At 53.1% G+C, this 24,497-nt stretch overlaps 2 protein-coding genes across 3 annotated transcripts in view; both read right to left on the bottom strand.

The window, feature by feature from the left end:
* LOC101337417 (polyprenol dehydrogenase) overlaps positions 1–23,647 on the bottom strand; it is a 327,160-nt gene extending 303,513 nt beyond the window's left edge. Inside the window, exon 1 of the mRNA XM_033849920.2 lies at positions 23,513–23,647. Coding sequence (XP_033705811.1) covers positions 23,513–23,621 — 109 coding nt within the window. The 5' untranslated portion in view covers positions 23,622–23,647. The remainder of the gene's footprint in view (positions 1–23,512) is intronic.
* On the bottom strand, positions 12,941–23,650 carry LOC101337853 (E3 SUMO-protein ligase ZBED1). Of its 2 annotated transcripts, none has more exons than XM_019944738.3 (2): positions 23,513–23,650; positions 12,941–15,825 (listed from the first exon to the last, which is right to left on the bottom strand). In XM_019944738.3, exon 2 carries the CDS (start codon positions 15,785–15,787, stop codon positions 13,688–13,690), a length of 2,100 nt encoding a protein of 699 aa, XP_019800297.2. In that variant the 5' UTR covers positions 15,788–15,825; positions 23,513–23,650; the 3' UTR covers positions 12,941–13,687. The 2 variants fall into 2 exon arrangements, with proteins under 2 accessions (XP_019800297.2, XP_019800298.2); XM_019944739.3 differs by lacking the exon at positions 23,513–23,650 and adding an exon at positions 23,102–23,291.
* Positions 23,651–24,497: the final 847 nt, after the last annotated feature.

Below are 24,497 nucleotides of genomic sequence, written 5' to 3'. Positions count from 1 at the left end.
TCTGCAGAGACACAGGAACAAAAATATTCACTGCAGCCTTGTTCGTAAAAGAAAGATCTTTAGTGTGACTGTCATTTCACCGGTGTTATTCAAAAGAAAGGCACAGTGTTCTAGCAACAAGGTGGGTGGATCTCCGGGGAATTACACCGAGTGGGGAGAAAAAGAGCCGTTTCAAAAGGGTTCCATTGTGTATGCCTCCATTTCTATGACAGTCTTGAAGTGACAGCATTATAGAGCACAGATTAGTGGCTGCCGGGGTGAAGGACGGGGAGGGGCGTTGGTGTGGGAAGGAGATGGGCCACACCAGGGATCTTGGGGTCACAGAACTGCCCTGTGTCTTGACCGTGATGGTGGATTCTCAAAGCCACCCATGCAACAGGATTGTACACACACGAGCGAATACAAGTTAGAACAGGGAAATCTGAAAGCATTGCATCGCACCCAAGTCTACATCTAGGCTGGGATGTGGTACGGCCGTGCTGCAAGCGGGTAGCCCTGGGAGAAAAACAGGTAAACTGTTGCTCCACTTCATTCCTCACAACTGCACGTGAACCTACAATTATCTCAAAGCAGGAACTGGTATTTTCGGCCATGCCACACGTCTTGCGGGATCCTAGCTCCCCGACCAGGGACTGAACCCAGGCCCTCAGGAGTGAGAGCGCCGAGTCCTATAACCACTGGACCGCCAGGGAATTCCCAGGAACTTTTTTTAAAAAGTCTACACTAATGCCATGTAATATAGCCTCTTCTTAAAAGAGAAAAGAACTAAAGTAAAAGGCAAAACAAAGAACTCCGCCTCCTTGGCCCCTGTCCAGTTGTTGTGAACTGACCCGAGGCTTCCGGCTCCCTTTTGAATTGGGGATGACCCCGTGCCTGGTCCTTTTATCAAATACTGAGAGCTGGACCCCCCGCCAGGACTGCCCGCTGTCACGAGACAAAGTGGACACCAGGTACAGGGGTTTGCTAAGCCCAGGCTATAGCAGCAACACTACCTTGTCCCTCATCTACCGGGTTTCTGGACTTTGGTCTCTGTTCCGTGTTTCCTGTCTTCCACACACACGCCTAAGCCACCTTGAATTCTTTCCAAGAGCACGTGGGTGGTCAATTCATTTCTTCACTCCTTAAATCTTTGCTCCTGTGCTCCACTGGGAAATAACCACATACCTCTTTGAAGAGAGCATTAGCGAACCGTAAATCAAAGCCACACGGTATGTTTTATATCATGTGATGTGACTTTTACCACAATAAAAAAACCACACCATTTAAAAGAAGAAGAAAGAAAGAAACAGAAAATAACGAAGTTGGTAAGGATGTAGGCAAATCGGAACCCTCCTCCACTGCTGGTGGGGATGTAAATTGCAGGAACCAATTTGGAAAAGAGCCTGGCGATTCTTCAAAGGGGTAAACACGGAGATACAATAGCCCAGCTACGCCACTCCTAGGTATCAATCTCTCCAGGAGAAATGAAAACACGTATCCACTCAGATACGTGCGATGAACGCTCAGAGCACCGTGATTCACAGTAACCAGAGAAGTGAGAACAGCCCAAGTGTCCATGGACCTTGAACACATGATGCTCAGCGGGAGAAGCCAGACCCAGAAAGAGCATATAGGCCATGACTCCGTGTATTTGAAATACTCAAATAGGCAAACGCATGGCGACAGAGGACCTGGGGAGGAAACAGGAGTGGGGAGTGACAGGTAACAGGTACAGGGATCCCCTTGGGCAGTGGTTTTTAAAATGTTCTAAAATAACATAGCAACGGTGTTTGTACAACTCTGCAAATGTACTAAAAACCACTGAAGTGCGCCGTTTACTGGGTGTATTGTATGGTGAATTATTTCTCAGCTTAAAATGGGGGAAACACCTTGCTTAATTGTGAATAATGGGGGATGGGCGGGGACTTGGAAAGTCTGGTATTCTTCTCACAAATGAAGAAGGACATCTATAAGCCACCCTTTCATGGACCTCCTACCATCTTAGGCATGTGTGTGTGCACTTGTCTCAAGAGTCCTCAAAATTGACAGAATAATTTAAAATGACGTGTAGCTGAACCTCCAAGTCAGCTGGCCCCAGGAACACGTTTTCCTGACACGCAGCGTCACGGAGGTCCTTAAGAATGGCTGTGTCGATAATTAAGAAGCATGAAAGTCTCACTAGTGAGACCTGCCTGACAGACAGATGATGGGAAGCAACCTTTCCAGACAAAGCCGCCATCGGGCCCTTTGGACACCACACCAGCCTGTGCCCCGTTTGGTGACCAGGGAATAGGAACAGGATGGCCATTCATCCCAGGGATAGAATGATCTACAAGCATTAAGACTGGAGAGGCGAGGGGGGGCACAGATGGGAAAGCTTACTATAGGAATACATCATATCATCTATGTATCAATCCTAAAGCGAGATTGGCAGAAAAGGAAACAATCTAGAAAGACATCCAGACCCTACATTAAAAAGCTACTTAGGGGAAAAAAAATAAAAAAAAATAAAAAAAAAAAAAGCTACTTAGGGGACTTCCCTGGTGGCACAGTGGTTAAGAATCCACCTGCCAGTGCAGGGGGCACAGGTTCGAGCCCTGGTCCGGGGAGATCCCACATGTCGCGGAGCCACTAAGTCTGTGAGCCACAACTACTGAAGCCTGCGCCCTAGAGCCCGTGCTCCGCAACAAGAGAAGCCACCGCAGTGAGAAGCCCGGGCACCACAATGAAGAGTAGCCCCCACTCGCCGCAACTAGAGAAAGCCCCCGCGCAGCAACGAAGACCCAACGCAGCCAAAAATAAGTAAATAAAATAAATTTATAAAAGAAAAAAGTGACTCAGTCCTACGAGCAATGGCGTGAGGAATGATACTGTGTCACAATAAGTGATGCTGGGTCCAGGGAGGCCATGCGCATGTCATGTTGTCCAGATCCCTCTAGAGAGCACGAGTTCATGCTTTCGGGGATGGGAGCCATAAGCCATTACCCCAAGCACCAGGAGGCAGGTCCACTGAACACTGTACTGAATTGTATTATTTAATGGTGGATGAAATCTCAGTACAGCCGCTCAACATGGTTGAAGACCGTGCTGAATCACGGACCGCGGGGGAGGCGTGGGTGTGCAGAGGTCCCGGGAGTTCCTCCGTGAGAAGGGGGCTCATGTGGGCTGGAGGTGGGAGACCTAAAACCCAGGACGTAACTCCAAGAAGCCAGGCCCAGGCATCAGCCTCGACAGAAGTGCTGGGGGCGGGGGGGGGGGGGTGGTCAAAATTAGGGATGCGTTCAGACTTCCCCGGTGGTCCCGTGGGTAAGACTCCGCGCTTCCAAGGCAGGGGGCACGGGTTCCATCCCTGGTCGGGGAACTAGAACCCCGCGTGCTGCAACGTGTGGCCCAAAACAAACAAATTGGTGATGGGGTGACCTCAGAAGCCACCACCCAGGACTCCGAGGCCGTCCAGGGCTGGTAGGAAAACAGGCGCTCCCCAGAAATTATCCCAACCCATCGGAGTCTGGGACACCCATGGCTCCCGGTAAAGATGCGTGAAAAAGTGCCTGGATTCTTCACGGGAGAATTAAACCACCAGCATCTTCGGAGCCTGCCCTGAGCTTTGCACAAGTCTATTTAAGCACGTCCATCACGAAGCATCCAGAGTTACAGGTCAATCTGCCTCAGTAAAGGTAGGGAAGAAAAGAAATGTGATATTAAGGGGGTATGAATAACTAAGAGGGAATCACCTGTAAAGCGATCACGCGTTACATGATAAACACTGTTTAGAACCTTATGCAAGTGACCAAAAACACAGAGGCAAGTATTTTGCAGTCACTTATACTTGGTTTTCAATAGACCACAGAGAAATGATGCAGTGAAAAAAAAAAAAAAACACACCAAAACAGGATACAGAGTTGTATGTGATGTAGGATGATGGTTAAAGAGTACTAACATTATAGGGAAATAAATCAAATGTTCACAGCAAAAAAAAAAAAAAGCATGTCCACTAATAATGGCCTCTACTGGTCATCTGTTTTGTATATAGCAACGTGTATATGTTAATCCCAGTCTAATTTATCCCTCCCCCCTTCCCCTTTGGCAACGGTAAATTGTTCTGTCTGTGACTATTTCTGTTTAAGTTCATTTGTATCATTATTTTAGATTCCACATGTAAGTGATATCACATGATATTTGTCTAAATTCACTTAGTATGATCATCTCTAGGTCCACCCATGTTGCTGCAAATGGCATGATTTCATTCTTTTTTTATGGCTGAGTAATATTCCATTGTATATATGTACCACATCTTCTTTATCCAACAAGGATTTACTGTACAGTACGGGGAACTATACTCAATATTTCATAATTACCTACATGGGAAAAGAATCTGAAAAAGAATATATATATATATATATATATATGTAACTGAATATAAAACTGAATCACTCTGCTGTACACCTGAAACACAGCATTGTAAATCAACGATACTTCAATTAAAAAATTTAATTTTTTTTAAAATAAATGAAAAATTCAAGAAAGTTTTCAAAGAACGAAAACAGGAAGACTAATGACAGCAGACAGCAGGCATCAGTATCATGTTGGCTTAGGGTTTACTTCCATACCTTGATCATTGTTTATGTATCTAGTACTTGTATTATTAAATTAATGTGACATTTTTAATTTTTATCTTTAAAGAATAAGAAAATTGCAATACTTACCTGAATTTCTTATCCTATTTCATTTTTCCTGACAGCTTTGGTTAGTAATGTCATTTTCATATTGATAGCTTTAGAATATGACCATTTTATTTTGTAACAATAATTGCCAATATCGGTTAATCTAAACTACAGAGTTTAATATTTTCTCTGTTCAACGATCGATTACGCAGAATTGAGACTTACAGTTTCTTTAAGAAGGGTTTATTAAAACTACGTTTGCTGAATTATGAAAAAAAATTCGCATCTGAGAAGCAGAATTCAATGACAAGGAAATGTTTAAAATTGACAGCGAATGGGGTGACCACAGCTTGGGTGTTTTACACGAGAGGAAGACGCTTGGCAGTTAAGTCCGTCAGCGTGAGGAAATGAACTTTTTTTTGACATGTCCTCTCCTGACTGGGAGGGGCCTGGCTCCTGTATTCCTGGGACCCCCAACTCTAACTGGCTTTCTTGTAGTGCCACCTATGGACGTAAAGTATGTTTAGTTATGGGTCCCTCCAGAGAAATGGACCAACAGGAAGCACAGACAGAAAGAGAAAGGGAGACAGAAAGAGACAGAGAGATTATTTGAAGGAATTGGTTCATTCAACCACAGATGTGTAGAGGGGGCACCCCAAAATCTGAAGGGTAGACCAGCAGGCTGGAGACCCAGGGAGAGCTGAGGTTACAGGTTGAGTCCCACGACCATGTGGAAGCAGAATTCCCTCTTCCTTGAGGAACCTCAGTCTTTTTTTCTCCTAAGATCTTCAACTGATTGGACAAGGCCCACCCACATTGTGAAGGACAATCTGGTTATGTCAAAGTCTCCTGGTGTCAATGTTTTTTTAATTGTAGTTGATTTACAATGTGGTGCTGGTTTCCGGTGGACAGCAGAGTGATTCAGTGATATATTTTTTCAGATTCTTTTCCATTGTAGGTTTTGACAAGACATTGAATACAGTTCCCCGTGCTCTACAGTAAATCCTTGTTGTTTATTTTATATAGAGTAGTGTACATCTGTGAATCCCAAACTCCTTAGTTATCCCTCCCTTTCCCCTTTGGTAGCCATAAGTTTGTTTTCTGTGTCTGTGAGTCTGTTTCTGTTTTGTACAGAAGTTCATCTGTATCCTATTTTAGATTCCACATATAAGTGATATATTTGTCTTTCTCTGACTTACTTCACTCAATACGATCATCTCTAGGTCCATCCATGTTGCTGCATGATTTCAATGTTTATCTCATCTTTTTTTTTTTTTTTTGGCCATGCCACGGGGCATACGGGATCTTAGTTGCCCAACCAGGATCGAACCCGTGCCACCTGAAGTGGAAGCATAGAGTCCTAACCCCTACACCACCAGGGAAGTCCCAACGTTCCTCTCATCTTAAAAAATATCTTGCCAGCAACCTCTAGACCAGCGTTTGACCGCAAAGCTGGGTCCACTGCCCAGCCACAGTGAGATAAAATTAGCCAGCATAAAGTATGAGTTTTCAGGCAACCGAGAGCCCTAACTAGCTTCCGCTGGGCATCGTCTGGAAGCAGGGACCCGGCCAGCTGGACCAGAGGAGCGTGCAAAAGGCATCAGCTCAGGCCAGCATGGTACCATCGCCTGGATGACGGCTCATCCTTGTGGCAGGAGGACCTGACGGCCGCCTCTCATGCTGGCGTGTTTCCACAGCTTGAGAAACCAGTGCAGGTGTCAGCCACGAAGCACGGCTGCTTCCACCAACAGCAGGGGGACAGGAAGAGCTGGGGCAGCTGACGGGCCCCACGGCTCTTCAGCCCCGTGATGTCAGCCGCGTGGATACTAAACCCCTCCTGCAGCGGCCACTAAACCCTGTGGCAACTCCCTCCAAACCGAGAAATACAAGAGGTCCATGGGACTTCCCTAGCGGTCCAGCGGTTAGGGCTCCACGCTTCCACTGCAGGGGGTACGGGTTCCACCCCTGGTCGGGGAACTAAGATCCCGCAAGCCGCGGAGCATGGCCAAAATTTTAAAAATAAATAATAAAATAATTTTTTTTAAAAAATAAAAATGGTTATGCTAGAAGGGCCAACACCGGAGGAAAGAGCCATGTAGGGAGAAGCCCCAGGGATGATAGGAGTAAATGCGGAAAGGGGGAGAGAAAACAGCCTCCACGTGGACCCGACGGAGGCCTTTCTAAGCAGGAGTCTTTTATGTGTGAGGATAAGCCCCACCCCCTCTGCGGGCTGGGTGAGGTAACAGGCAGTTTGAAGAGGCCCCCAGCCGCCCCTGAGCACGTGGGCGAGAGAGTCAGCTGGACCCAGGAGCTGTGCCCGCTGAGGCCTGCAGCCCTGGTCACGTCCTGCGGCACTCAGCTGCTCTACGTGCCAGGGCGGGCTGCACGATGAGTGAAGGTACGCATCAAGTTGGCTGGGCCACCAGGAGCCCAGAGAGCTGGGGCACCGTGATCTCTGCATGTGTCTGGGAGGGTGTTTCTGGACGAGACGAGCATTTGAACAGGTGGATGGAGGAAAGCAGGTGGCTCTCCCCAGGGAGGGTGGGCCCCGTCTAATCAGTTGACACTTGAATAGAACAGAAAGGCGGAGGGAGAATTCTCTGTCTCTCTGTCCTTGAGCTGGGATGTCCATCTCCTCCTGCCCTTGGACACCTGTGTGCCTGGTCCTCAGGCCTTTGGACTCGGACTGAACACGCCACTGGCTTTCCTGGGGCTCCAGATGGCAGACTGTGGCACTGCTTGGTCTCCCGAATTGTGTAGATCAATTCCAATCAATCAATATACACATACCGATATAAAGATACAGATATATGTATTACACAGGGCTCTGCAGAGATACAGAACCAATACCTACATTTATCTATATCATCTATCTACCTATCATATGTCTATCATCTACATATCTATCATCTAGCTAGCTATTATCTACCTACCTATCATCTATCTATTATCTATCATCTATCCATCTACATAGATATCAGATATACCCCGTTGGTTCCGTTTCCCTGGAGAGCCCTGACTAATACTGGCTGCTATAACAAAGTAGCCCAGATAAGGTGGTTTCAACAACAGACACGTGCCTCTCACAGGCCTGGAGGCAGACCACAGCCAGGGCAGATGAGTTCCCAGCGAGGCTCTCCTCCTGGTTTGTACAGCTGCATACTTCTCACGTGGTGGAGAGAGAGCTCTGGTCTCTTCCTCTTCTATAAGGACACTAATCCCATCACGGGAACCCCACCCTCATGGCCTTATCTAACCCTAATCACCTCCCAAAGACCCCACTGCCTACCACCATCCCCTCGGGGGTCAGGGCTTCCACATACGAATTCCGGGGGGACACAAAGACTCGGTCTGCAACATGCTCCCGCCACCTCGCCCGGAGGTGTCCACACGAGAGGGGCAGAGGCAGAGGAGGAAAGGCAGGGCCGGGGGCTCCCTGCGTGGTCTCCCCCTGCGCTGCCAGCAGTACGGACCTGCCTTCCTGCACGTGCATCCTGCACCCACCATCCCCCCCCCCCGACTGCGCATCTGCTCTTCCCTTCATCCACCTCCCCGTTCCCAGTCCATCCCAACGCCTCGCCGGGGGGGTCAGGACAAGACCTGGGAGGGCCACTGCCAGCCCCTCCCAGGGGGTGTCCCTGCTGCCGCCAGACACGCACCAAGGCAGGCTCACCACGGGCTCGGGCACTACGCGTGCGCCACCTCCGCTGTCCCGGGCCGCGCTCCTTCGCGAGGCCGTACACGGCGGGACAGCCCTGAACCAAGCTGACCACAGACCCAGGACTGGCCCCCGTGGCCTGGCGCGCGAGACCCCGGATGCCAGCGGGAAGGGAGATGAGCCGGTCACTGCATCCCAGCGGCTGCACCTCCCCCGTGTCCTTCTGCCACCTGGAGACCGGCCATGTGGGCTTCACCGCCCACAGCCCAGGAACGGGCTCCTCCTTGGGGAGACCCCCCCACCCCAGGCAGGCCTGCAGCCACGGGGCCAGCTGCCCGGGCCCGAGAGGCATGGTGTAGCTCTCCGGCCAAGTGCGTGTGACGGGGGGAGGGCCACACCAGCCGCGGAGCCAGGGCACCACGCACTGAGGGCAGGGTGATGCTCCCCCAGCTCTCCTGGGTGAGGAGCTGGACATGCTGAGTCCTCAGAGGTTCCGGGAGGGGAGTGGACTGCAGGAATCCCACGGTTCCTGCCAGAGTGTCTTACGGAGCCGGGAAACGTGTTAAGCCATGACAGGCTGACCAACGACAGCTGTCCTTTAAGGAGCAGTGCGTCAACTCATTACATTTCCTGCAGGGAGAATGAAAGCTGCTCAACGCACCTTCAGTTTACCCATAAAAGTACAGGACGGACGGATGGATAAACAGAGACAGACGTTTACCCATAAAAGTACAGGATGGATGGATGGATGGATAAACAGAGACAGATAGATAGACAGATATGACAAACTGACAGGTAATAGAAAATACACAGATACGCAGATGATAAATAAAGAATAAGTGTATAGATGATAAATAAGATACACAGACAGACGATAGATACAGAGATGTATGACAAACTGATCATAGATACATAGATAAACACACAGATGATATAGACAACAGATACAGATAACAGGTCGATAGATAAGAGACGGAAAATGGACAAGGGCACAGATGACAGATTACAGACGCAGAGATAATAAATAACACGGGCATAGATGCTAGAGATGCAGACGGGTGACGGACATGCAATAAATACACAGATGAATGATCACAGATGACAGACAGCAGAATATAAAAAAGAGGATATACACAGGATATAAAAGTATAGATATATGTAAATATATATGCTTATGTTTACACACGTATTTACATTATGTATTATACATATATATATATATATATATAAATAGAATCAACTCCATCCAGGCATGGAATCACAAAGGTTAGTATGTATGTAACAAACTGGCCATCGACACAATGATCAGCTCCTACGCTGGACCATAAACCCCAATGCTGGCGTCCCCGGTTCTGTGCACGAGACGTGATCTTCCCAATGTCACCTACTCTCCAATCACTGCCTCATTTCCACGAAGACCCAGCCAGGATCCTCCTGGAAGCAAAAGCCCCGAGAGGACTCATCAAGTGTCATCTCCCAGGATACCCGCCGTCCGAGGGGAAATGCCTTTGCTGTGGACCCCACGTGACTAAATCTCTCAGGAAAAGTCCTCTTTCAAGGACAGCTGCGGAGACCACCGGGTTCCATCCTTCTAACAGAGGAAGCGATGCTCGTCTCCCTAAGGAAACACTTCCTGAGGAATCCGCCCCTGCCTTGTGCCATCTGCCGTCTGCTAAAAGCCTATCCCATCTGGTCTCTCATCACCCAAAAAATTGAGGGAGTTTGGGTCAGTCGAGAAGGTGAACAAATTGGGCTGAAAATGAGAGGTGGGCAAAGCATCCCAACCTCGCTTCAGGCCAAAGGTCAAACCACTGAGCAGATATCCTAAGGGTGCTCCCAGAAAACCAGCACAAACAACCCCAGCAAAGAGGCCATGCGGAGCCCCCAGCCTCGGAGTCCCAGCCTGGGAAGCCGGGATGGGCCCAGGCAGCCGGGGGGACCCAGAGACCACGCAGGTTCCGGGAGGGCCCTGCGTCTGCAGGGCTGGCGCCCAGGCCAGGAACCCGGGTCTGCAGAGAGGAAGGGGGAGCCTGAACGGTCGGGATCTTGCCTTGAGCACGACAGGATATGGGGCTGGCTGTGTGCACTGCAGGGCCGGAGCAGAGGCCGGTGGGGCTGGAGGCTGAAGCCACCCAAGGCAAGCAGCCACTGTATCCCGCCCGCGCGGGGCTGCAGAGGACGAAGCCAGCGAAGTTCAGAGGAGAGTGGCCACGGGCCCCCAGCACACAGAAGGAGGACCCCGAAGGCCTAGCCCTGGGCCTGCTAGCCGTGAGAGGCACAGAAGGGCTTCTGTTTCCAGGCAGAGCTGCAAACCCAGCCCCCCGGTGGCCAGAACAGCTGCAAAACATCCCACGCTGGGTCTTAATGCAGTACAATTTATAGGACGGGGACACACGGGGCTGCAGGTTCCCAAGGAGAAGAATTCTAGCTATGTGTCCGGGATTGGTCCAGACTGCACCCGGAAACCAGAAAGACGAATGTCCGAGGGCCGCGGTGCTTTCAGAAGCCTGTGATGGGCCCCAGGCCTTCGCTCAGAGGGCGGCCGAGACCCCGGGGTCACTCCAAACACACACTGAGGCGCCCGCCTCCCTGAGCCGGGATGAGAGCGGGACTCTGAAAGGAAACTGACTTTAGAGCAAGACCTGAGCGTGAAACACACACCATCTTGAGGAAGCAGAGTCCTGGGCCGACCCAGATAAGACACATCCTTAACCGTTAGGGGCTGTGTTTTTACGAGACATTCTAGATGCCAGCAACGATACTTTATCTAAGACACTGAAGGCCACGTTCCACTTAATGTTCGACGGAGAACGCTCTGCAAGTGTCAGGTTATCATGACTGAAAACTGGCCTGTTGAAACTCAAAATGTTTGTGCAGAAAAATTCTATGTTTGAATCCCCCTCCCCATGCCCCCAGGAACGGAGGCAACCCATAACGTGCAGAGGGAGAAAAATAACGACGGACGCCGACCTCCCAGTCTGTCTGTTTCTGGGGTACCTCGTTTTCTTAAAAGGAAGGAGAGAAAGGAAGGGAACGGGGAGAGAAAGGAGTCGATGGGAGAGAACCCAGATGCCCTAGCGATACACATGGCCCGAGGTCAGCACCCCAAAAGGCTCGGCTTTTTAAAATCATCCTCCCCACACCCGGTGCAAAGACAGCCCAGGGAACGAACGTGCAGAATTCCCACTCCCGTAGCAGGCTTCCCCGGCTGGCAGCTTTATTCACATAAACACACTGTGATACCAAAAGATCCAGAAACGCAACACACCCTTGATGTGATTCCCAGAGACCCCAGAACAAAGCACAGGGGCCTTCCTTCTTCCACGTGGCTTGGAAAAATCTCTTTAAACAAACAGAAATAAAGCCCTCTCTCGAGGTCGGAGGCTTTCCTGCAAGTGTGAAGCGTTACTCACGCACGTCAGACCGATCAATTAGGAGTCCGTTTATCGCTGGGGTTTCTTGAACAAGCGTCCGATTCCACAGCGTTAAATAAGGAAAAGTACAAGCCAGGAAGAGGGCCGGCAACCCCAGGGCTTAGGAAAAAACGTGAGAAACGCGCAGAGAGGCGGCTAGCTGGAGGGACACAAGTTTTCACGAGTGACAGAAAGCCAGGATTTTAAGAAATGGGGGGGGCGGGTCAGATGCAAAGCAGCCAACTACAGCCCGGGAGGTGGGATGTGCGTCTCTGCGGCTCTTTTCCCAGCCGGAGAGCAGAGCAGAGGGTCTGGAGACAGCGACACTATCGCTTTCCTTCAAGGAGACGGCGCAGGGGACGCTGCTTTCCGACGCCTGATTTCCTAAACACGTTCACGGCTGGTGACATCAAGGTAAAAGACTGCCTTGGCCGGAGCCACAGGAAGTCCCCAGCCACGAACCTGGAGAAATGCCCTCCTTAAGCCCCCGGGATGCGGCTCGATGTTGGGGTCCTGGGAAAAGATTGCCGAGGGCTGAGATGGGGCATTTGTACCTCCCGACAAAACCTCCACCCGGACTTGGGCTGTTTTCAGGTGAGAATCAGAGATAAGACTGGTGTCGTTTTCTTTTTTGGGCCACATCGCGCAGCACGTGGCATCTTAGGGCTCCGACCAGCGATCGAACCCATTGCCGCCTACACTGAGAGCACGGAGTCCTAACCGCTGGACCAGCCAGGGAAGTCCAGGGGCTTTGCCTCTTAAAGAAAAGCAATTCGTTTAAAATAAGTAAATAAATAAAAGTAGTTCTAAGTGTTAGAAACGGCCTTCCCGTTTCCCCAGGGGCGTAAGCAACCCACAAGGACCCCCAAAGATAAAATGATCCCTGGTACTATTTTTAACTCAATGACCCCCACCCCCCATTGGTGTTTAAAAGAGAATGCAAGAGCCCTTTCCAGGAGTCAAATCTAAATCAGCCCTCCAGAGCCGGCCGTGGGCACGAGAGGGTCCTCCGTATTCAAAAGCAGCGTTTCCAAGGAGTGGGGACCGCCTTCTCTAGGTTCATCCCAAGAAAAGTGATTCTGGGGAAACCGGACCTCTGAAGCATCAGACTCACAGAAAACCCACCTCAAGACCCACGAGCTACAGGGCTCACAAGGACTGTGAATTCAGGCAAGGGGAGAAAAAAGACTGACTCACGGCAGAAAACACACCACAACCAACACCTCTTTTCTGCTTTTTTTTTTTTATAAGCGGTTGCACTGCAGGCTCACTGTTAACATTTTCCACCAAACATAAAACTGGTGTCTCTTGAAAACAGGGCGTCTGGCGAGAGTGTCTCTCCCCGGCTACCCAGAGGCAAGGTTCCCACGTAAATGACAGTGTAAACAGGTTCCTTCACCAACCCACGGCTAACATCCGCGGATGGTGTCGGTGGAGGACACCCAGGGGTTTCATCCTCAGCTGCCCGTCGGTTTCAATCTTTCTCCGATTTACCCCAAACCGTCCCTCGCAGAGAACACGAATGCTGCAGGTATGGAATTATCTAGGAGGCAAAACATCCGTGCCGGCCGTGCTTCTGTCGCGGAGTTCAGCATTTGCAACCCTATCAGCGGACATCTAGGGCTTTGATAAGTCATTTCTTTCCCTTGCGTGCCGACGCAAGGGGCCCCTCCAGAGAAAACGCTCATTTTCACCAGCTCTGGGCCACCCAAAGCCCGTCTCTGTCCTCTGGGCCGCCCGAAGCCCCCCACCTTTCCTTTGGGCCACCCAAAGCCCACCTCACTCCTTTGGGGCAACCAAAGGCCGTCTCTGTCCTCTGGGCCGCCCGAAGCCCCACCAAAGGTCCATCTCTCTGTTCTGTGCATTTCCTCTGTCCCGGGCAGCGCGCCCACCCGCGGGGTCAGTACTGACAGCCAAGCATCCGACGACAGGCACCCACGCGCGGTCCCCTCCCCCCACCCTCCCCCGCCGCGCTACACGAAGCTGCCGTCCCTGAGGCCGAAGTAGCCGGCGTGGCCGGCGTCGCCCAGAGGGAACGCCTGCTCGTGGCCCAGGCCCCACTCGCCCTCGTCCTCATCCTCCAGCTCGGCCGCGGCGCCGCGCGCATTCTCGTACAGGAAGATCTGCTCGTGCACGTGCGCGGGGGCCAGGCGGTTCCGCTTGGCGCTGACGACGTTGGCCGAGGAGCCGAAGAGGCGCTCGGGGCAGACGCGCGTGGCAGCCACGGACCAGTACTTCTGCAGCACCCTGGGCAGCAGCGGGAAGAGCGCCAAGCGGTCGGACCACCACCTGAGGGGGTCCTCGTTGAGCCCCAGCACCTTCTGCGACTTGAAGTTGCTGAGCTCCTCCACCACCTGCGCGCGCCAGCCGTCCTGGTCCTCGACGCCCGCCGCGGGGCAGAAGATCTCGGCCAGCATGTCGTGGATGACGCTGGCGGGCGGCGGCGTGGCCGAGGGCGCCGGCTTCTTCACGGGGGGCTCCTCGGGCGGGGCGTACAGCTGGTCCCCGGGCGCGCGGTAGGCGCCGTCCTTGGCCTTGTCCAGGAGCCCCTTGGCCTCCTCCACCACCCTGTTCTCCACCTGCTGCCTCTCGAAGGTGGACAGGAAGGGCAGCCTCTTGTAGCGCGGGTCCAGGAAGGTGGCCACGTTGAGGAACATGTCGATCTCGGGCGTCTCCTGGTAGGTCTTGGCGAGCTCCTTGGCGATCACCTCCTTGGCCATGCTGATCTCCTTGGAGTCCGTCTCCTTGCTGTTGAGCGTGCTGTTGAGAAGCATGTGCAGCAGGGGCTTCACCATGCTGATGGTGGGGTACTTGGACCCGGACAGCATGTCGGCCACCTGCTTGAAGGGCTGCAGCAGGTCCACCAGGCCCTCAATGGTGGCCCACTCGGCGGCCTCCAGCAGGAGGTGGTGGTTGTTGCTGTCCTCCAGGAGGACCCCGGCGATGGCGAACTGCTGCTCCTTGAGGCGCTGCAGCATGGCCAGCGTGCTGCCCCACCAGCACACGCGGTTGCTGACCAGCATGCAGTGGGCGGCGTTCTGCTGCTTCTGCTTCTCGTACAGCATGTACATGGCCACGGTGGACTGCTGGAAGTACTCCACGAGCCTGCGGCAGCGGCCGAGCAGCGCGCCCAGCTTGGGCAGCCGGAAGGCCTGCTGGATGCCGGCGTCGAACGTGTGGCCCAGGCAGGGCATCTGCACCGCGATGTCCAGCAGCGAGCAGGCCTTGGCGATGTCCTTGCCACGGTCCGTGGTGGCGCTGAAGACCTTGGAGCTGACGCCCCACTCGATGAAGGCTTCGTACAGGATGCGCGTGATGGTCTCGGCCGCGTTGTCCTCCGGCACCTCGAAGGTCTTGAGGCAGCGGGAGCCCAGGAAGAGGCCGTGGGGGGCGGCGCGGCCCAGGAAGTGCGCGGCCAGCGTCACGTAGGTCCGATTCTGGCTCTCGCTGCGCCACAGGTCGGTGGAGATGCCGCACCACGCGGCCTCCGCCAGCTCCTTGAGGACCGCGTCGCGCACGGCGCCGTAGCGCTCGGGGATGGCCTTGCCGCAGAAGAACTTGCGGCTGGGCAGCTCGTAGCGCGGCTCGGCCGTCTTCAGCAGCACCTTGAACGTGGGCTCGTCCACGATGGACGCGGGATAGAGCCCCTCGCAGATGAGGCCCATGACGGCGGCCGTCAGTTCCTGCTGCCTGCGACCCTCGTGGCCGTGCGCCGCCGCCGCCGCCGCCGCCGCCTTGGCGGCCGGCGGCTCCTGCGCGTTCTGCTGCGCGGCCTCGGGCTTGAGCTTGGAGAAGGCGCTGGCGAAGGCCTCGCGCATCTGCTCCGTGTTGCTCTTGACAAACTCGCAGAACTCATCGGGGTGGTTCTTCTCCAGGTGGTAGGACAGATTGGAGGTGTTGCCCGAATAGGCGATCTGGGCCATGCAGATGCGGCAGTAGATCTTCTTCCACTGCAGGATGCAGCCCTCGGCGTTCGTGTCGAAGCCGAAGTAGCGCCACACTTTGCTCTTGGCGCGCGGATGCGCCACCAGCTTGAGGTCGGTCTGCGCGCCCTCCAGGCTCTTGCCCTCCATTGCGCCACCCGGGCCGGGCCTCGCTCATTCGGGACGACCTGCCGAGAAGCAGCGAGACAAACACAGCGTGAGAAGAGACCCGGCTCCGGCCGGCGGGGAGCGGGGCTGCTCCGGAACCAAGGGCGCACGCAGAGGGTCCCCGGGGGCTGCCGCTCCGGCTCCTGGCTTTGGCACAGCAGAGGGGCCAGTCTGACAAGCCAGCGACTCTTCCGTCCAGGTGCGTCCGAAGACACGCGTTTTTTTACTGTTAGTTTGGGGATCGTCTTTGGACTCCCGATGACAGCTCTTTCCTCACCTGAGCTGCTTTACTCTGTCCTGTTCTAGGAAATCCAGGAGCCCCGACGCCAAGCAGGGGGGCTTGTTCTCCAGACGGAGGCCACGTTCCCAAGCGCCCCGCCAGCCCAAGACGACCCACGTCCCCAACCGAAAACCTGGTCGGCAAGCACGCGTGCCACACGCCACCATCAGATGAAAGAAGACGAAAACAGAGGGTCTCAAGTGGATATTAAGTTGTCAGAGTGGCATTAAATACGAGCTTTTTCTAATTTTATGTTTTGAAATGATGCCTTTTTGACCACAATGAGATCTCACCTCACACACACACCCCCCAGCAGAATGGGTTTCATCAAAAAGAACACAAATAACAAATGCTGGTGAGGGTGTGGAGAAAAGGCAACCCTCCTACACCATTGGTGGGGATGTGAACTGCTGCAGCCACTATGGAGAACAGGATGGAGGTTCCTTAAAAAACTAAAAATAGAGATGCTGTATGATTCAGCAATCCCACTCCTGGATATTTATCTGAAAGAAACAAAACCACTCATTAGAAAAAAGATCCATGCACCCCCATGTTCACAGCACCACTATTCACAACAGCCACGACATGGAAGCAACCTAAACGGCCATCGTCCATGGACAGAGGGATGGATATAGAAGATGCGGTGCATATATACAGTGGAATACGACTCAGCCATAAAAAAGGATGAAGTCATGCCATTTGCAGCCACATGGATGGGCTTGGAGATTATTATGTTTAATGAAATAAGTCAGACAGAGAAAGACAAATACTGTATGGTATCAGTTATCTGTGGAATCCAAAAAAAAATTTTTTTTTAAACTCGTGAATATAACAGAAAAGAAGCAAACTCACAGATATACAGAACAAATTACTGGTTACCAGTGGGGAGAAGGAAGGGAGAGGGGCAATATAGGGGAAGGGGATTGAGAAGAACGAACTATAATACTCGGTATAAAATAAATAAGATACAAGAATATATAGTACAACACAGGAAATACAGCCAATATTTTATAATGACTATAAAGGGAGTATAACCTTGAAAAACTGTGAGTCACTATGCTGTACACCTGAAACTTATATAATATTGTACATTAACTTATATCAATTAAAGAAAGTTAAAAATATTACTTTCTGTACTGCACATGCTCCAGCTGTTTTGTTTTGTTTTTTAATCTATCTATCTATCTATCTTGGCTGCGTCAGGTCTTAGTTGAGGCATGCGGGATCTAGTTCCCCGACCAGGGATCGAACCCGGGCCCCCTGCATTGGGAGCGCGGAGTCTAACCCACTGGACCACCAGGGACGTCCCTCTATTTTTCTCCTAGGTGCATCTGGCATCAGGAACCAGATTGGGGCGATAATGGATTTCTCAATCCCTGGAACTTCTCAAAATGCCCACCGTGGGCACTCACACCTGGGCACAGAGACACCTACGAGCTGTGGTGCAGCATTGCCCGGCTGTCAGTGGGGAAGACGACCTTAAGGCCAGGTCCCCGGGTTCCCACTGTTGGTGATGCCCACACATTCGGCTTCCCGGAGCTGCCAATCAGGGCCAGGACACCCAAAAGGGCAGCTGAGTTTTCTTAAAAGCTGGCTGTTACTCACAGACGTAGAAAACGAACTAGTGGTCACCAAAGTGGAAAGGTGGGGAGGGATAAATTAGGAGTTTGGGATGAACAGATACACACTACTATATATAAAATAGATAAACAACAGGGTCCTACTGTATAGCACAGGGAACTACATTCAATAGCTTGTAATGGCCTATAATGGAAAAGAATCTGAATATATATGTATAATTGACTCACTGTACTGTACACCTGAAGCTAACACAATATTGTAAATCAAGTATGCTTCAATAAAAGAGAAACTTTTGGGCTTCCCCGGTGGCACAGTGGTTGAGAATCTGCCTGCCGATGCAGGGGACACGGGTTCGAGCCCTGGTCTGGGAAGATCCCACATGCCGCGGAGCAACTAGGCCCGTGAGCCACAACTACTGAGCCTGCGCGTCTGGAGCCTGTGCTCCGCCACAAGAGAGGCCACGGCAGTGAGAGGCCCGCGCACCGCGATGAAGAGGGGCCCCCGCTCGCCGCAACTAGAGAAAGCCCTCGCACAGAAACGAAGACCCGACACAGAAAAAATAAATTAATTAATAAAACTCCTACCCCTAACATCTTCAAAAAAACAGAAAAAAAAGAAATAGCAGAAAATTTCGAATTAGGCATGAGCATGAATTTAAAAAAAAAAGAGAAACTTTTAATAATCATAAACAAATATACATACATATGCCGAGACACAGAGAGAAAAAGACACGCTTTGAGAGCATGAATGTTAGTTTCATTACTTATTTGATTTCCTCAAATGATGTCCATGGAACAGACTTCCCCCTGAAATGGGTTAAGTCTGCAAGCTTTCAACCCCCTGTACAGCACTCAGGGGGTTAAATCACAAAGTGCACCAACCAGGCGTTTTCTGAGTGTGGGGCGTATGTTCAAAGCCAAAACCCAGTAACCACGACAGTGGTTTGAATAGCGGCCCCACTCCCCAAATTCACGTCCCCCCAAAACCTGAGAATGGGACCTTATGTGGAAACAGGGTCTTTGCAGAGGTGATGAAGGGGAGGGTCTGAGATGAGGTCCTCCTGGATGAGGGTGGCCCTACATCCAATGACAGGGTCCTTACAAGACACAGGAGAGGGGAGACACAGACACAGAGGAGAAGCCCCGGGAAGACAGAGGCAGAGACGGGAGGGACGCGGCCAGAAGCCAGGGACGCCTGGAGCCCCCAGGAGCTGGAAGAGGCGGGAAGGACCCTCCCCTGGAGCCTCTGTAGGAAGCGCAGCCCTGGGACACCTCGACGTCGGGTTTCTGGTCTCCAGAAAGAGACAGGATGAACTTCCATGATTTTAAGTACTTTGTTACAGACGCCCCTGCACGCTCTGCTGATGAGAACAAAACTATAAAAGCTATGAGAGGTAACATGACCCCTGGTGCTGGGCGCCCTGCGGTCAAAAGGGCCCACCCGAGGCTTTCAGGGAGAGGTCACACTTGGGGGGGCTGATTTAAGGGGCACGTCGGTAGCCAGGGATGGGGCAGAAGGATGTACTGCTCAGAGGTGAGGCCCAAAGTCTCCAGGACAGGGGGAGGGGATCCGATACAGCCAGGACTTTCACAAAGAGGAAACCCCCAAACCGCACATCCTACAGCCAAGCCAGGATGGGGCACCTGAGCGTGGGAAAGGTGGTCCCAAAAAGCGATGGGAACTGCACAGCGGGCACGACACCTGGGCTCTGGAATATGAGCTGCCCCATCCCGCGCGGGCCACGCAATTCGGTTTTCTCAGATCCGACTACACCTGGATGATGACGATGAATTACTGCTGTGATCTGGCTGAAGGAGTCCAGCGCCATGCTGGCGCAAACTTCTGCCCACAGAGCAGGACGCATCCCTGACACAGTGACAAGCTAAGGAGGCACCGCCCGTAGGGCCTCCCCCTGCGGCTTCACCTCCTTCGGGCCAATGATGTCAGAACCTCCAAGGAGGTGACACACGGTAGGAGGGTTCTGAGCACATACGCTGAAGGCGGCTGCACAAAGCCACCCTCCACTGTCCGGAGGGCAAGGTCTACATCTCCCGTCAGAGTCAGGAATCAAGGTTTTGTCAAAGCACTCTCTCCACAGGGTCCTTCTTACAGGGCGGCCTGAGCATCTCTGGGGGGGACCATCGCCACGACACTGCCAGGGACGTGGCGAGGTCCTGCCTTTTCTCACATCAGAGACACCAGCCAGATCTTCCCAATCGGCTTCACCAACACAAGGGACATGTCACAAGACACAGGATGAAGCCACCAAGTGGAGAACCAGCTGCATTCTTCCCAGTCGGTACTTCAGGAAACTGGCAAGAACCAGAAACAGGGCGACTCTCCCTGATTTTTGTTTGTTTGTGTTGGAGATTATAGTTATTTTTCACTGGGAAAAAATGTTACTGGGAATAACATGTAAGTGACTTGTTATGTTACTTGAAATATATGTTGTAAATTTCTGTTTCAAATTTCTGTTCATCTTTTTTTTCATTTCAAATAAATTTAAATTTAATTAACATGTAAGTGAATAGGATCCATATGGATAAGTCAAAGCCACACAAACAAAAGCTCTTTGGGGCTTCCCTGGAGGTCCAGTGGTTAAGACTCCACGCTTCCAAGGCAGGGGGCACGGGTTCGACCCCTGGTCAGGAAACTAGGATCCCACATGCTGCGTGGGACAGCCGAAAAGTAAAAATTTAGAAATTTATTTTAAAAAAAGCTCTTTGTGGGGGGGGGGCAGGAGGGGAGTACTTATTTTTTTTTAAGACTCAAAAACTCCTAAGATCATGAAAACTGTGGTTTCACCTCCCTGGATCCACAACCCCCAACCGTTCACATGTACACAACACCAACGAGAAATAACGTCCTCTTTATCAGTTTCTAAAAAACCCTGCAGTTTGAACACCAGGATCCACCCTAAAATAGCTTCATAAGTGGGCCAGCTGACATCTTTTGGGGGTGTCAGCCCATCAGCAGAAGTCCATTTCCAGACCTACCTCCTATGTCCAACAGAATTCTTAAGGGAAATGTCTGTGTGGTATCAGAACGTCCCTGTAAAACACATCTGGATGACTTTCTCTCCCTTTCAAACCTGATGCATCAGAGACATTTAATTTGTAACAGACAATCGCCATAGAGAATCTGGAAATCAGGGTCTGTTACAGGAAGTTTTCATTGGCTTACACACGTCTCTATCAAGGCACAACCTGCAACGATCATGAGTCTGTAATGATCTTGTTTACAGAGAGCGCATTTTAAGGTTACATTCAGGGGCGGGTTACCTTTTCAGCATCTTCCTTCACCTTTTCACAGAATCCACCTGAACTCACACCACACGCCTGTCCCCCACCGGATAAAATGTGCAGGACCACCCACAACTGCAAAGCGACAGTCATAAATGTGAGACAGCTCCCTTTTATCTAAGGAGTCCCAGTAAAAGTTACGTAACTGCATGAAACACATGCAGTGTGCACAAGCAACTCATCAAAGCGCTGAGACGATCTACAGACAGGTTCTCTAGATACTGAAGATCGGACATGCGAATATTAGCCAACTCGTAACCAAGGCACTTGTAAATCTGAGGCATGACCTGACCGCTCACGGTGGGTTAGCGAAGAACTTTCACAACACCAAACGCACTTCAATAATCACCGCTGGGCTTTGTCGTTATCCGTTTAGAATATATAAATAAGAGACTATTTCCGTATCAACTATTTTATACTGTGCACATTTTATATTTATATTTATATAGACTTATATAGACTTTATTTATATAGACTTTATATAGATTTATATAGACTTTATATAGACTTTTTATATAGACTTTATATAGATTTATATTTATATAGACTATATAAGTTATTTTTTTAAAAAAAGAAAACATCTGATGTTTAAGAACAACAAAGCCCAGCTACTCTCCATGTGAACGGGGCCTCTGGTTACTGTTTATTTAGCTCCATACCGGGGCAAAGTTCAATGTCTCCTCCCCCGCCAAGGTGAAGTCCAGTTAGGGGCAAATAAAAAATGGGTCCAAAAGCAGAGGAACAGTGCCACTTGGGACACCGGCCACCACCTGGCACATGGGACGGATGTTCGTTCACTCCTCCGCCCAGACCTAAAATGATTTCTAACCCCACAGACCACGTGGCTCGCACACAGCAAGCCCAGCAAGTCCATCTTTGGATGAAACAACCCTCTGCAAAAGCCGGAATAAGGATGCCCTCGGCGGACACATGGCCTCATGGCTGGTTTGCCTTTCCACAACTTTATTTTTTTTCTCAATCAGTCAACAGGTGGAAACCACAGGGCAAGCCCTCAGGTTGGATGCACCTCCAACACGTTTCCGAGGCACGCATTTTGGGGTGCTGCTGCGATAACACCGACAAGTCTAAATTCCATCCTCAACTTGTCTTTTCTGCGAGCGGCTAAACGGGCTCCCAGGCGAGACAGCCAGACCCGTCTGGGAGCAAAACTGCTCGGAGTGGTGCGCTCCACAACCTGGGGCCATTTGGGGCAACCTGGGACAGCTTTCCATACGTCTTCACTGTGTACAAGCCAGTCCTGATCTCAAAGGTGACTATGCGGACCCCACCCCCGAGCCCCAGGTACTGGCTGGGGTCTTACCCTCTGTTCATTTCTCATTGCTCTCAATGTGGTTTTTTTAATATAAAAAATACCTAAGTCCAGCTTATCAGAAAACCAAATGCTCACCTCACATAAACCTGGAAGATGTATTTCCCTTTGATGGAGGCCTGGGAGGGTGGAGCTCATATAAAAATATCTACTCCTGGTCGGAGCTGCAGGTTTGCAAAGTGTGGCCCCGGCAGCGCCCCTGCCGTCGGGGAGTGGAGCGATTCTCAAGTATTTTCACAGCCAAAGTCACATGTTCTTTGCCTTTTTTTCACCCCCGCGTCTCAGGGGTGTTGCCCAGACGCTGCTGGGGGTGCCAGGTCAATAGGGCGGAAACACGGGTGAAACTGAGACTCCATCTATCCCCTTAGGCCACACAGTAGAGAGACCGGCCACAAGGTGACACGGCACCACTCTTCCCACCTAATACTTTGTTTTAGAAAGTAGTCATCTGTCACCTAAAAATACAATGTCATGTATGCTCGCGTAGCCTAGGGTGAGTGTGATCTCCTGCAAATTAGGGCAGACAGAGATTCCTACAGGTTCCCCCGTTTTACGTCCTGAGCACGCCGCTGCGACCAGACACAGCCCCAGACGGATCGCCGCCACCCCCCGCTCCCCGGAGGTCCCCAACGTGCGTGAAGAGCGCGAACGGGTCCCCGGAGAGTTTGGGACCGGAGACGCCGCGGAGGTCGCGGGGGCCAGAGGAACAAGGTGCCCCAGAACGGAAGCCCCTCCCTCCAGGCCTCGCCGCGCCCCCGAGCGCGCCCGGCGTCCCCCACCCACCCCGGGAAGGCCCGTCCTACCTGACCCTGCGCGCGGCCGGGCTCTCGAGCGCCCCCTCCTTCGCCCCGGCCGCGGGGCTGCGGGGCGCGCGGGACGCCGGGGACCCCGGCCCGCAGTGCGCGGGGGGAGCGGACCCCCGGGCCGACTCCGGCCCGGGATGCGCGGAGCGGGGGAAGGGCGCGTGGGGACGGCGCACCTCCCTCCCCCCCGCGGCCGCCCGGCCCTGCTTCCGGGAGCGCCCGGCGCGGCGCGCCATGGCCGGCGGCCGGGGTCAAGGGCACGCGGGGCCCCGCCGCGCCCCTCCCCCGCTCGCCCCCCACCCCGGGGGTCCCGGCCGAGCGAGGGGCGCGACCCCGGCCGGGCGCCGCCGCCGCCGCGAGCCCCCCGCCCGCCCCTGGCGCCTCCGCCCCCGCCCGCCGCCGGCCGCTGACCTGGTTCCGCGAAGCCCGGGAGGCGGCGGCGCAGCAGCTGCGCCACGACCACCGCCGCGCCCACCGCGTACACTCGCAGGGCCGCCCGCGCCGCAGACAAAAGCGACATGGCTGCCCGGCCGCCGCTTCCGCGCCGCCCGCGGGACTCAGAGCCCCGCCGGACGGCGGAAACGCGCCCGCGCCGGCCCGCCCCCCCGCGCCCACGCGCCCGCCCCGAACCCCGCCCGGACCCCGCCTGGACCCCAGGACGCCGCCTGACCCGGGGCACCGGACCCCGGACCCCCGACCCCGGCCCGGAACAGGCACTCCCGCCCGCACCGCGGACCCCTCCCGGCTGACGACCTCCGCCCGGACCCCGGGACTCTGCCTGACGCCGGGGTCCCGGACCCCAACCCGGACCAAGGACCCCAGGGACCCCCCCCGACCCCAGAGACCCAGACCAAGGATACCAGGGACCACCCCCCCAACCCCAGAGACCCAGACCAAGGATACCAGGGACCACCCCCCCGACCCCAGGGACCCCCGCCCAGACCGAGGACCCCAGGGACCCCCCCCCCGACCCCAGGGACCCCCGCCCGGACCAGGGGCCCCTCCCTGCCTGGATCCTGGGACCCCTCCTGACCCCGGACCCCCGCTCAGACCACAGACCCCGCCCAGATCCCCAGGACCCCTGCCTGGCTGCAGGACCCCCACCCAAGATGTGGACCCAACCCAGACCTTGGACTCCTGCCCGGGACCCCCAATCCGGCCCTCGGACCACAAGAGCCCCCTTGGACCTCAGACCCTCCATTGAGACCGCGGACTCCCGCTAGGCTATTGCCCACCTCCACAACAGAACCCCAGGCCCCCCAGACAGGATCATGGACTCCCACGTGAATCCCTCCTGGAGCGTGGAACCCCCCGCCCAGACTTCCACCTGACCCCCGCTAGAACCACAGACCCCGCCCAGATCACAGCTAGGACCCTCCCTCCCCACACTTCCCCA

The sequence above is a fragment of the Tursiops truncatus genome, chromosome X (assembly GCF_011762595.2).
Source record: "Tursiops truncatus isolate mTurTru1 chromosome X, mTurTru1.mat.Y, whole genome shotgun sequence".
NCBI lineage: Eukaryota > Metazoa > Chordata > Mammalia > Artiodactyla > Delphinidae > Tursiops > Tursiops truncatus.
This window is presented reverse-complemented; position numbering and strand designations above follow the sequence as displayed.